General features: G+C 52.9%; 1 protein-coding gene across 1 annotated transcript in view; it reads left to right on the top strand.

Moving 5' to 3' along the window:
• The first annotated feature begins 3,217 nt into the window (after positions 1-3,217).
• Positions 3,218-13,820, top strand: part of LOC130582132 (syntaxin-binding protein 4-like) — a 38,041-nt gene continuing 27,438 nt past the window's right edge. Inside the window, exons 1-5 of the mRNA XM_057380667.1 lie at positions 3,218-3,264; positions 5,418-5,491; positions 11,342-11,437; positions 12,229-12,298; positions 13,240-13,314. Of these exons, the coding sequence (XP_057236650.1) occupies positions 3,218-3,264; positions 5,418-5,491; positions 11,342-11,437; positions 12,229-12,298; positions 13,240-13,314 (362 nt within the window). The remainder of the gene's footprint in view (positions 3,265-5,417; positions 5,492-11,341; positions 11,438-12,228; positions 12,299-13,239; positions 13,315-13,820) is intronic.

Raw genomic sequence — 13,820 nt, 5'->3', positions numbered from 1 at the left:
TCCCTTCCCTTCCCTTCCCTTCCCTTCCCTTCCCTTCCCTTCCCTTCCCTTCCCTTTTTGGGATGATCTGTCCTGGCTGAATCACCAGGATCACCCGGGGATGGTCACTGTGAGACCTTGGCCATGGGGTCTGGCCATTCCTGGGCTCAGCTGCTCCTCACCCCTGGTTCCTGGGTTGGCCTTGACGTTGGGGCTGGAATAACTGGGATGACCCCAAGTCTTGGTTCATGCAGCAATTTTTAGGCACAGCAAGATATGGAATACAGCCACATTTTGGCTTACACCCCACCTGAGCAGGCGGGCTGGGAGGGGCTGTTTGGCTGGGGGAGCACTCTCTGAGCCTCTCAGTCTCAAATGGAAGTGTTTTTCACAAGAGATGAGCCTTGAGTGATGTCTTCCCATGGGATTTTGCATTTCTGCTGGACAKGTTGAYYATGTGGTGCCAACAGTCCCAAYGACATTAAATCYATTCCCTCCCCTCGTGGTGCAGCTGTCCCCAGCTCTGTTTGGTTTTGTCTGGCTAGGAAGTCTTGGGGTCCCCTGGACTTTGTGCCCCAACACAACTGYTTAACCCTGAGTGAGGAAATTGTTCCCTGAGATGCAGAAATCAGGGTTGSTTCATTACTGAATTGCCAGGCAGGAAATCTTTCTGTTTTCTCTCAAATTCTGGGTTGGGCTGGCCTGGCTCCAGTGAGCTYTTCTGCAGCCCCTCTGAAACTGGTCACARAAGTCATCCCASAATCACAGAATGGYTTGGGTTGGAAGGGATTTGAAGGATCATCTCATTCCGCTGCCTCTCTTGGGGTTGGGCCCCATCCGAGATGGCCTTGGAGATTTCYAGGGAAGGGGCAGCCACAGCTTCYCTGGACWACCTGTGCCAGAGCTTCGACTTTATGCCATTGCCATTGCCCCAGTGTTGTGCAATCCCTTTCCTCCAGCARCACTGATTTATTCCAGCCAAGGCTCTGGCCCCAGAATCGAGGGAGTGATTGTGACACAATGCCTTAGCAGAGTCCCAGAGGCCCTCGGGAGGCTGTGTGGGGTATTTTGGAGGTGGGATGGAAATGTCTCTTCCCATGGATGGTTCTTGGTGCATCAGAGGACTTGGAGTGTGACCCTGAGTGTGAGGGGCAGGAGGCTCTGGGTGAGGGAGCCCAGGAAAGTCACCCCAAGCTGGGCACGGTGCTCCTGCCCCATGGGAGCTGTGCCCTGGTGTGGGACAACTCTGGTTCTAGAACAGGTACAGAGAGCAGGTACAGAGAGCAGGTTCCACACCCCAGAGCTGAATTTTTGTGTGTGTTCTGCCACGAAATCTCCTGGCCAGCCTTGAATGAGCCACTGAGAGCCAGAGCTGGTGGTCACCAGGTGTCAGAACCTCCTGACTTAATTTTTATTTCTGCTCCCCCTGTTCATTTTCTGTGGGATGGCCGGAGAAGGAGCATCTCTCTGCTGTTGGATCATGGGATGGGCAGGTTTGTGAGGGGCTGGGCAGGTTTGTGAGGCTCCTGAAGGCTGCAGCACCAGCAGATTGGGAGGTGGCCCCAGGCACCACCCCTCGTGCTGTCAGCATTTTTAACTCTATGCTCCTGCTMCAAGACTTATTTCAATTCCTTTTATAGTTTCACCCATCCCTGCTTATACATGGTAATGTTAAGTAAAGCTGACTGATACAGTTTCACTCAGCTTCTATAATTTTTTTTCAAAAGTAATTTTCCCATTGGAAAAAAACCCAATTTTTCAATGAGTTTCCAAACTCATTTTTCTAGCAGTGAATGAAAAATTGGACAAACAAATGAGGCATGTGCTTTGGTCAAAGCCTCAACACGGACCTGAATCAGATGTGGGCACATCCTGCTGYGCTGGGGTGTGCAGAGTGTATCTCCAGATGCATCTACATTTGTCAAGTTGGCATTATTTATGCAAATATTAATTTTTCAGCTAGATTAATCAATTTTTAGGAAATCTTTGGCTACCTAAAGGTCCAWTCTACTCAGATTTCTTATTTCCTCTGAATGCCATCAAATAGAAGCCTTTAAAAAAAAAAAAAAGAAGACTAAATGCAGGAGAAGTTTTCCCATTGAAGCCCCTTGCCCAGCGAGGCCTCCCAAGGCTATTGGGGAGCTCCTGGTGATAAAATCAGTTGTTCACACGTGGGAACAGCAATCTCCAGCAGCATCAAACCCAAGGAATGATTTGGCGAGGAGTCTGCAGGGCCAGGCAGGCACGTCCACAGCGGAGGCTCATCAGACCCCGCTAACGAGGCCAAGGGAACTAATGGGGTCTGGCCAGGAGCCTGCGAGACACTGTGGGAACAGCACCAGGAGGACACCGGTGCTGGAGTCAGGGCCAAATCTGTGACCTGAAATGTCCCCCAGGGCTGGTTGGGATGCAGGAGCTGTGTCCTCCTGAAGTTCCAGGGGAGCGTGTGCCCCAGGAATTTCTCTTCTCAGGAAAGGTCACAGATCTTTTACCCTGAGACCACATCCCTGCTCCTCCCAAACCCTGAGGTGGGTTGTGCCAGGTCCATGCCCATTCRCTGGCAAACCTTGGGTAATCWTTTCCCACCCCTCCACCCCCACATSTYCCAGGACAGGGTTCCTRCTGCTTCYCCAGAGGGATGATGGGCATCAAGACAGGGACAGAGGAGGCTGTTCAGAGACARATCAGGCTTCTGACCTCCCAGCACACGGGGGAGCAGCTCAACTTGCTCTGCACCATGAAGCAAATACTGTGGGCTAGAAAAGATGTGAAAAGGAAAAAAACCCAACAGCAACCCTAAACCGCCTAAGTGGTACAGTCTGTTACTGCTTCCAAAGCTTTGCTGTGGATTTTAATCCTTTAGGGATGGAGAGCGCACTCGTCCCGCACCGAGTGCTGCCCTTCGTCCCTGGAGGGGCCATTCCCAATGATGCATCCCAGCAATTCCCATGTTGTGCCTGGGATGAGGGGCCAGCCCTGCGTGGGGTTGGCTGAGCTCGGGCCCCGCCAGGGAGGTGCTGGGATGGGCCACGCAGGCTCCGGCTTGCGTCAGCTTTAATCTAAAGTTGGAGATGTTTTGAGCTGATCTGTGTTAATGTTGGGAGGAATTAACATGCATACGGGGACACCACGTGATGCCCTCAGACCTCCCCCTTTTTTTTTCACATTTTTTTCCTCCCCATCACTTTAACGGATTCCTGCCAAATCAAAGTGGCTGGTGCCTGGCAGCACCAGCAAGATGCCCGCGGTCTCTATCCTTTACAAGGGAGCCATCATCATCAGCAGGTAACCCTCCCCAGCCGGGCTGGGAGTGGAGAGGGGGTGCTGGGGGTCCYGTGGATAATTCCAGCCAAGGTTCTTCCACTGTGGCTCTCCAGGAGCGGGGCTGGGAGGCAAGGATGTGCTGCAGGAGGAGCTCAGGGAGCCATCACTGGTTGGGTTTTTGCATTGGTGGCTTTAGCAGAGCTCAGGGCTGTTGGGCGGCCGTGCCTCGGAGCGAGGATGATGGTGAGAGGGGAATCAGGGGATGATGGTGAGAGGGGATGATGGTGAGAGGGGATGATGGTGAGAGGGGATGCAGGGGATGATGGTGATGCAGGGGGATGATGGTGAGGGGGATGCAGGGGAGGATGGTGAGAGGGGATGCAGGGGATGATGGTGAGAGGGGATGCAGGGGGATTTTGGTCAGAGTTGATTGATTGTACCAAGGACCCATCTGCTCCGCTGGAATCACATCTGTCTGGCACCTTCCAGCCCACCCTGAGAGCCCCAGGCTCGCCCAGGGAATTTCCTCGGTGATTCACTCTAAACACCCTGAAAATCCCGGGCAGGGGGTTGAAGCAGCCTGGGCCCAGGGCTACTCTGCCTTCCCAGGACACCTGCAGCTCTGTTTTCYGACAGCCAGATGTGGCCAGCTGTTTGCTCAGTGTTGAGTACAGTGCAAGGACAGCAAGGAGCGGGATTTTACAAGGAGAAAAAGCTCCCAGTCCAAATCTCAGAGCTGGGTGTTACTGGCTTTGCAGGGTAGCTCGATATTTTGAGATTTATTTTGGATTCCTGGGAAGTCCCTGTGGATTATTCTTTCCTGACTGCTGCTGCATTTCAAGCAGCCTGATTTTTCCCACGGTGTTGCTCCTCCTCATCTGTGTTCAGATCTGGGCCCTGATGTCGATTGGGAAACACCTTTACTCCTGTAACTGAAATTCTGGGGAATGTTTTGGGAGCTCCTCACCCCTGGTTTCCCACCTGGTACATCTGGGTTGGGCTTTCTCAGATCAGGGGTCACCCATCCTGAAGGGCCCAAGGAGAAGCACCAGTGCTCCAGGTTTGGAGTCTGGCATCCGTGTTTGGGGCAGGGTGATTTTGGGATCATTCACTTGGAACCTGCTCTGAGAGTTTAGGGGGAGACTGCAAGATTTTTCAGGGAGTTACTTGGCTTGGGGGAATCTCGGGTGTGTGATGTTCTTCCACCTGCTCTGASTCATGCTAAGGCAGGACTCAGAGCAGCACAGCAGCTGCTGCATCCCCCTTTTCCAGACCCTCTGCCTGCATTAAAGGCCTTGGSAGTGGATTGTGCCCGGCTGTGTTGGTTACAGGCAGCCTGTGTTTGTGAGAGGGGTTTATTGCCAGCACGCTGCTCCCAGCTCTGAGCTCATTTCCCGGAGCTGCACAGCTGTCCAGCCCCGATAATCTGGGGTAATGAAGCACAGACAGGTCCATCAGATTTGCGGGGTGGGGAGGATGATGCTCAGCCCTGCACATGTTCTCTCGTTTATCTGTGTGAACGCCGGGGGGGCTGGCAGGGGCTGGTTTTGCCGTGTGGGTGCAGGATGGGGGGCTGTCCCTCAGCCTGGCTGTCTGCAGTGTTTGGGGACAGTGTCTGGGCTGGGGGGACAATGTGGCTCTGGCCACTCGTGCCTCAGCTCCTTTTAAAAGGAATGAGAGGGAGATGTCTTTACAAACAAACTGTGGGGTCTGCTGGGAGATAGGGCCAGATCCTGACAGGGGAAAGGAGCAACGGGAGGAACTGTAAATTCCACAGGAATTCCATCAATTGACACAGACTGGTACTGACCCAAGGCAGGGCTAAATCCCTGGACTGAGAGAAAAAGAACAGAGACACCAAGAATAAAAAAAAGGGGGGGCGGGATTTGAACATTAGATGGGATCTGTATTAGGTGATTCGGGGATTTTGCACCTCTCAAGTACCTCAGCAATGGGGAAAGAGAGAGGGAAATGCAGGATAAAAAGGAGGCTGCATCCTCTAACAATTTGAGAAACCCTATGAAAATGCCCCATGGCCACTCCCTTTATTGGAAAAAAGTTCCAGAACTTCTCTGTCTCCTTTTTGGACATAAACCTCTGGTGTCTGTGGATTATTTTTAATAATTTTAACTAACAATTTTAGTGACAGAAAGATGCTGCTCTTGTCTCCCCAGGACACTCATGGGACCGTACGGGATGGACCGAACCGTGCACTGCTTTGAGTTCTACGAGTGTGCAAATGGGCTGGGTGAGCACTCTTCCTCCTCCGGGTACATCGGGGAGGGCTGGGACACCTCAATATCCCCTCTGTCCCCCTGAGCCAGGAGGTGCCTCCCCATGTGGAGTCTGGTGCCTCAATGCTTCTGCTGTCTTGTGCCYGCCTGTGTAGAGCATCTTGGGCTCCTTTTGCAGCTGCAATATTAAAGGAATGTCAAAATCCCAACTAATTCCATGGAGACAGTGAGCAGCCAGGGCTGGGAGCCGTGCAGAGCCCGGGGTCACAACCCCTGCCCTGAGCAGCATGGAGGGAAGAGACCTTTCAGAACTTTGTGAATTAAATAAACTAAAATCAAATAGATAGATAGATAGAGATAGAAATAGATAGATAGATAGATAGATAGATAGATAGATAGATAGATAGATAGATAGATAGATAGATAGATAGATAGATAGATAGATAGATATAGATGATAGATAGATAGATAGATAGATAGATAGATAGATAGATAGATAGATAGACAGACAGATAGAAAGAATTCCAGCATTTCCCAGCTGTCTCCCCTCAGGAACCCGTCCCAAAGGGTGACAGGAGATGCTTCCTGCAGCTCTCCTGGGGACTGGGCTGCATGAACTGGGTTTGGAAAGTGTGGCCCACGGGGAAGGGAATGAGTACCAAGTGAGTCAGGTGTCCTTCCACAGTGCTCTGGACTTCAAAGCATGGCAGGGAAAGGAAAAGGTCACGTCCATCAGAACGTGAGAACATCCCAGGTTCATGACACTCAGCCCAGAAGGATCCAGCACAGCTTTTTTTTTTTATGCCTTCTGTGTTAGCCAGTGCTGCTCTGTCATGGACTTCCTAAAAATCTATGATCCTGCATCAGGAYTTTGCAGTTTCCCTTCTAACTCTTAATTGTGAGAGCCCACCCTCCAACAGAGCAGCTGGGGGCCCCTTGGTGAGATCCCTGARTGGCCATTTGGGGCAACTCCTGAGAAACAAGTTCAGGTTTCCTGAGATTAATTATACATCAATTATAGATTAATTATAGATTAATTATTAGCTGTTTCCTGCTCTGGGGTAATGGGACTCTCAGCYGTGGAGGAGCAGCTTTACTGACTCTTCCCCTGGTCATGACGCTCACGRGAGCTCAGAGAAATGTCTTTATTTGACAAATATGATATTTTRATCTCCAGACGTGGATTTGCTTGAGTTGATGGGATTTCAGCTGCTGGGTTAGATTAGCTTGTTAAAGGAGGAGACCTGGAAAAGCCTGAGAGGGCCATCACTGACCTCTGGAAGAAGCCACAGATGTGGCAGCTCTTTGGGAAACACTTCTCAGGGTCCCAGTTCCTGTCCTTTCCCCAGTCTGTGACCAGAGGGTCTTTGCAGGGTCATGCAGGCTCTCTAAAGCAAATTGTGATGAGCTGCAGGAAACTACAATAATGTGGTTTTTCTGATGCCATCATCAGCTGCCTTCATCCTCTCCTGTGATGCTTGAAGCACTCAAGAAAAGTGATCGTCCTCCAGAAATCATGAAATGGTTTGTGTTGGAAGGGACCTCAAAGCTCATCTCATTCCACCCCTGCCATGGCAGGGACACCTTCCACTGTCCCAGGCTGCTCCAAGCCCTGTCCAGCCTGGCCTTGGGCACTGCCAGGGATCCAGGGGCAGCCACAGCTTCTCTGGGTACACTGTGCCAGGGCCTCCCCACCCTTCCAGGGAACAATTCCTTCCCAATATCCCATCCATCCCTGCCCTCTGGCAGTTTAATCATCCCTCTATGATGAGTGGTCCTTGCAGAATCCCTGTACCTGCCACAGGTGTAGCTGCTCAGAGCATGTTTTTTTTTGGAAACATCAAGAGTTTCTCAGGCTGGATACAGGTCTGGATTCTAGCAGTCTCTCAGGTTGGATACAGGTGTTATCCCAGTTGGATGCAGGTGTTATCCCAGTTGGATACAGGTGCTATCCCAGTTGGATTTGGGTGCTATCCCAGTTGGATAAGAGCACTATCCCAGTTGGATGCAGGATAAGGGCATTATCCCAGTTGGGTACAGGTGCTATCCCAGTTGGATTTGGGTGTTATCCCAGTTGGATACAGGCACTATCCCAGTTGGATACAAGAGCTATCACAGTTGGATGCAGATGCTATCCCAGTTGGATGCAGATGCTATCCCAGTTGGATACAGGTGTTATCCCAGTTGGATACAGGTTCTATCCCAGTTGGATACAGGCACTATCCCAGTCGGATGGAGGTGCTATCCCAGTTGGATGCAGGCACTATCCCAGTTGGATACAGGCACTATCCCAGTTGGATACAGGCACTATCCCAGTTGGATACAGGTGTTATCCCAGTTGGATACAGGCACTATCCCAGTTGGATACAGGCACTATCCCAGTTGGATACAGGCACTATCCCAGTTGGATTTGGGTGTTATCCCAGCAGTTCCTTTGGAGCAGCCTCTCGGCTCGGTGCCGGTGTGGCTGGCCAGTGTTTGGCCCCGGCTCTGTTCCTCTGCAGCATCGGGTGCAGCCCCACATGTGAACCTCAGGAGTTCAAAGGGGTCACCTGGCAGCTCCTCAAACCCGCACCTCGAATTACAGAATAGCATCAAAGGGAAGTGCTGATTAAGAAGCATTTCTCAGGAACACCGAGATCCCATTATCTTGACCTTCATCTGCTTAGGACAGGGCAGTGAGTGATTCACCTCCAATCTGTCCCTTCCTCCAGACAGAAAAAGCTGGCGGGGGCCGCAAGATCAACAGAGGGATTAAGGGAGATGTAATTGAACATTGCCAGCTTAGGCACGGAGCGGGCAGCCCCTCTGGGTGCCCTGCACGGCAGCGGGTGGGGTCAGGATGTGCCCGGGATGATCCCAGTTGAACTAAACAACCAGATTAGCCAGGACACCCCCTGACCTGTGGGACAGGGATCTGGGAGCAGGTGAGATTACAGCCAGAGAATGCGACCGTGGCATTAGTGGGAGCGGRATTAGAGGTGCCAGAGAGGCTTGAGGGTCTTGGAGAAATTTATAGGATGGTTAAGAGCCTAAAGAAAACACAGTCTTGGTCAGTCTTACCTCTAAGTCCATCTGGAATTTTCCTGGCAAACTTTGTTCTGCAGAAGAGAGAATGCTGGGGACATGGGCATCAGCTCCAGGACCTTTGCCAGAAAGGAAAGATTAAATAGAGGGATCCAAAATAGGCTAGATTATCTGGCCCTAAGTATGACTTAATAAGCATTATACTGTGACTTTGATGCTGTGATAATTAAAGAGCCGTTATTTACCTACACTGGGTCCCAAATAGAAATTTGATTGAAGTAAGTGTTTATAAAATACATCATCAAATMTCCTCCCAGGAGTGCTGCCACCTCGGCCCTGAGTGATTCAGGTTTGCTGCCATGGCTGTCCCCTGGCTTGGTCCAAGCCCTGGAAGGGGTGAGCCCTCCCTCCCYTTCCTCCCTGCCCCACTGGGGACTCTCCAGGGATTTGGGGGGCAGGACTGGCACCCAGAGCACCCCTCTGCTGAGGTGGGGGTGGGAGGGCAGCATGGGCAGAGCCTGGCAGTGTCCAGCTGCTTTCCCAATGAGGGAGTTCAAACTCGGGAACTTTTCCTCCCCCCTTCCAAGTTTGAGTGTGTGTGGAGCAACAGTGCGAGTAATCACCGATTTTAATAACAAGATCGGATTTTCTCATGACATCGCTGGGGATAAAGGAGGATTTGGAGATACTTCAGCTATATTAAGGCATTATTACAATCGATTTGCAGRCACAAAAGGGAAATGAGTCATTATTGATTTGATACCTCGGCACAGGCGCCTGTCCCACACCGGGCTGCCGGGGATGCTGCGGCGGAACCTCTGCAAGGTGCAGATTTTTATATGATTTGTCTGATGGGCTGCATCATTCCTCATTCCTCCGTGTTCCAGACTGAAGAAAGGTGCAGGATGRGTCCCAAATCATCCCCTTGGCTTGGGCTGGTCTTCCAGGCTCTTCCCCATCCTGGGGAACCRATGGGGCTTTGTCTCTGCAGGATCCCCTCCCACCAGGGGCTTCCCAAACCCATTCCRAGCAGACCCTGCTCCCTGGGGTGTCTCTGCAGAGCCCAGCACAGGGATCCCCTGGCTCCACAGGGAGCAGAGAAGTTTCCAGCGGAGCATCCTTGGCCACGAGCAGCTTTTAGCTTCAGCCCATGGCTGCAGCATCTCCTCCCCACTTTGGTCCCCGGGTGCCTGACCTGCCCCAAGCCTTGGTGAGGCTCACATTGCTCAGAGATGCTTCTTTTTGGGCAATATTCCCGATTTGAGTGAACTTCTKTAAAAATGCAATGGAGAACAATGTTAGTGCCTGTTCCTGAGGTGTTCCTGTGCAAGTTCCTGTTCCAGCAGTAAAACAGCTCCTGTTAAATGCTGCCTGGTTAAAGCATTCAGCCCAGGGAATGAACTCCAGCACTCAGACAGGGATTTGGAGCTCAGGAAAAGCAGCAATTGGTGCACRTGGGAATGAACTGGAAAATGGCAATAATCTAGTTTTAATCTAATTTAATATAAAGGTATSTTGAGAGATAAAGTCCTTCCCCAGAGGCAAATGAGAACTGTGAGGGGCCTGAGAGCAGAGCTCGGGTTATAAAAGGAAGGGAAACAGGCATGGAAATAATGATGAGTAATCCTGATCCAGGGGCTGCTCCTCTTCCCTCCTGCCTGTTCAGAAAGTGCTCCCGTGTTTTGGGGAAGCAGATGTGCTCTGCTCCCCCAGAGGGAGGGGTTTTTGAAGCCCAGGACCCCTCCAGGGCTCAGAGCAGCCAGGGGACAGTGGCACTGCCTGTCCCCAGCATGCCCTCTTGCTCACAGCAGCAAAATGCCTGACTGGTGGCTCCCAGGAGAGATTTGTTAATTAAAGCCAGGCTTTTTAATCCTTCTCTCCACAGCCTGGATCTTCGAAGTAGGACTTAATGAGCCCAGATAAGTCTCTTGGACCTTTTCCTGCCAGGCAGCTTACGCTGGCCAGCAGGACCAGCTCTGGTGGCCACAGGGGTGGCTGTGAGGGGCAGGAGCCCTGTGCCAGGGGCACCTGAGCACTGAGGGCTCAGGGATGGATCAGGGTCACCTCAAGCTCCTGCCTGGGCTGCTCTTCCCAGGCCCAGCTCCATGGCAGTGGCTGCTCCTGGTCTGGCTGTGCTGTGAGTGGCACTGTCACAGGCTGAGGTGGCTTTGGCAGGTGAGCAGGGATGTCCCCAGCACTGCTGTGCCCCTGGGGCCTGGMCAGGGGAGGGAAGGGGTCTCCTGGGGAAACACTTGTCACCAGAGATTGTTTGATGTGTAGCAGGAGCAGATCCTTTCCCATCAGGSGTGAACTTGGAGCTGCTGGAGGGAGTCCAGGGAGATGCTGTGGAACTGCTCCAGGCGCTGGAGCCAGGCTGGGAGAGCTGGGGATGCTCACCTGGAGAGGAGAAGGCTCCAGGGAGAGCTCAGAGCCCCTTCCAGGGCCTAAAGGGGCTCCAGGAGAGCTGGAGAGGGACTGGGGACAAGGGATGGAGGGACAGGACACAGGGAATGGCTTCCCACTGCCAGAGGGCAGGGATGGATGGGATATTGGGAAGGAATTGTTCCCTGGGAGGGTGGGGAGGCCCTGGCACAGGGTGCCCAGAGAAGCTGTGGCTGCCCCTGGATCCCTGGCAGTGCCCAAGGCCAAGCTGGACAGGGCTTGGAGCAGCCTGGGACAGTGGAAGGTGTCTCTGCCCATGGCAGGGGGTGGCAGTGGATGGGCTTTGAGGTCCCTTCCAGCCCAAACCCCTCCATTCCATGATTCTGTGAATTCAGGGTTGTCCTGTGCAAACTCTGTTCCTCCTGCCTCTGTCTCAGGGCTCTCCTTTCCTGCAGGCATTAAGGTCATCGGTGGCATCAAGGAGCTCACTGGGGAAGAATATGGAGTTTATGTCAAGAGGATCCTTGCAGGAGGAGTTGCTTATGCAGACGGTGAGTGAAGCCCGGGGCAGAGCGCCACGAGGTCTGACAACAGCCCAAACCCAGGGCATTTATTTCATTCATTGTCTTATTAGATATTTTGGGTGCCTGCTCTGAGATTTTCCAGTGCTGGGGGTATTTTTCAGCGTGGCAGTTGTTCTGACATCTGGCAGCAGCCTTGGATTGGCTTCTCAGCATCTGTACAATTGCTTTGTGTGTGTAAAGCACGGCCCATCTCTGCCACACAAGGACTTTCCCACCCATTCCCACCTCCCTCTGGCCCCAAAATGACCCAAGATCCTTTTGCAGATTCTGCTCTGCTCTGGATCACTGATTGCACTCTGAGTATGTTCAACTAAGCAGGTATTAGGGGTCTGCAGAGTTCACCTTTTACAACTTAAGCCAAACAGATACTTTTTTCCCAGCTGTTACATCATTTTTCTATCCAATAAAGGAAAATAAATACAGAACAGGTGGAAGTGCCTCTTGTGGTTTTCTACCTGACCTCCAACTGAACTCCTTGACCTCAAAGTGCATTAAGCAAAAGCTTTATTGCAGTTTTTGGTATTTGCTTTTGCAACTTCCCAGAGCGGAGGAAGTGCTGGGACATTGGCACCGGTTGTTCCGGGAGGTTGCAGAAACTCCATTTATGGACATCTGGAAAAACAGGTTGGACAAGCATCTCTGGAAGGACCAATGCGTTTTTCATCCTGTCTCTGGGCCCAGGGAGGACCTGCCCAGCCTCTCCCAGTTCCTCCAAGCTGTATTTTTCACAGTTTCTATCTGTCGATTTTCTTTTGCAGGGCGCCTGCAGCCAGGAGAYCAGATCCTGGAGGTCAATGGAGAGTCCTTGATCGGGGTTACAAGTGAGAGGTACTGTATCCACAGRGGAATTTTCCATTCCTGTTACTTTTGTGGGATTCTGTGAAGTGGCTCAGGCTGTGGGCTGTGTGGAGGACACCAGCTCTGTGCTATTCCCAGAACCAAGCTGGGGATTATCAGACAAAAACATTCAATATAAAAACAGRCTGGTGATCCCAAATGGTATCTGTGAGACATTCAGGCATTTCCCCCAAACACTGGGTTTTACATCTCCTGGCACCCCCTGCACCTGCTGCAGCTTCCCAGCACGCCCACAGCTCCCAGCACAGGAGCTCAGCTGGTGCCCAAGCCTGGCAGTGCCACTCTGTGCAGGGAATTCCCTCAGCTCCCCAGCGAGAGGACAATCACAGCTCCACAGGAGCACCAGCACTTGGGGCTCTCCTGTTCCATCAAACACGTTCCTGTCCTGCTGCCTGCCTCCCATTCCTGCCCGAGGCTGGCTGGGAAGCAGCACGAGGAGCTGGGGCTGCTCCCAGAGCCCCAGAGCAGCTGGCTTTGGTGAGGTCCATGAGAACATCTCCATGGCTGTGGGAGGCTCTGTCTGGGGATGCAGAACGGGGCTGTCCCTGAGATGGGGACTTCCCAGGGCAGGAATTCCAGAACCCTGGAATGGTGTGGGTTGGAAGGSACTCAAAGACYACCTGGTTGCAKYCCCCTGCCCCGGGCCRTGCAGGAGGATGTGCTCACCCCCACAGGCACATGCAGGGCTGTGTTATTGGGGACTCTCATGTGCTGCCGAGGTGGGAGAATCAGAGAATCCAACTGAGGGGTGCCTGCCCTCCAGCCTCACTGCCGGGCAGGGAACGGGGCTGCTCCACAGAACCTCGGCTGCCAGCGGGGTCTGCCTGAGCCAGGGGGCTCTGCCCAGCTTTGGGGTGAGCAGGGCACCCACTGGGAGCTGGGACTGATGTGTCACTGTCCTGGTGTTCCAGGGCCGTGGACATCCTGAGGACGGCGTCGGCCACCAGCCACATGCGCCTGCTGATAGCCCGCGATGAYGATGCCAGGTACGGGGCCATGGCACACCGGGAGGGGGTTCTGGTACCCCTTGGCACCACAGCTCGAGAGCTGGGGTTGGACCAGGCTCAGGGCCCATGGGGCAGGCACAGGGGGCCTTTGATAGCTGCACTGGTGGCAATTCAGTGGAGCTGCAATGGAAGGGAAGCAAAGCAGGGGGCTCCCAGCTCAGCTATGACTGTGCCAGGTCTGTAGGACATCCCAAAGCTGGGGGATCTCAGCTCAAGCCCTGACTGTGTTGGGTCTGTGGGACATTCCAGCACTGAGCGGATTTCCCAGGATTTTCCCCCAGGACAACCAGGGCTGCTCCAGCCTTGGCTGTAGGGTGGCACAGCTCCCCCAGCTCTGCTGTGTGTGTGTTTGTCACTTCCTGCACAGAGCCCTGGGTGAAGATGTACAGGGACTGCAGGATCTTCCCTTCCCTTCCCTTCCCTTCCCTTCCCTTCCCTTCCCTTCCCTTCCCTTCCCTTCCCTTCCCTTCCCTTCCCTTCCCTTC

The sequence above is a fragment of the Malurus melanocephalus genome, unplaced genomic scaffold (assembly GCF_030028575.1).
Source record: "Malurus melanocephalus ecotype Western Australia unplaced genomic scaffold, MMel_1.1 scaffold_465, whole genome shotgun sequence".
Classification (NCBI taxonomy): Eukaryota; Metazoa; Chordata; class Aves; order Passeriformes; family Maluridae; genus Malurus; species Malurus melanocephalus.
This window is presented reverse-complemented; position numbering and strand designations above follow the sequence as displayed.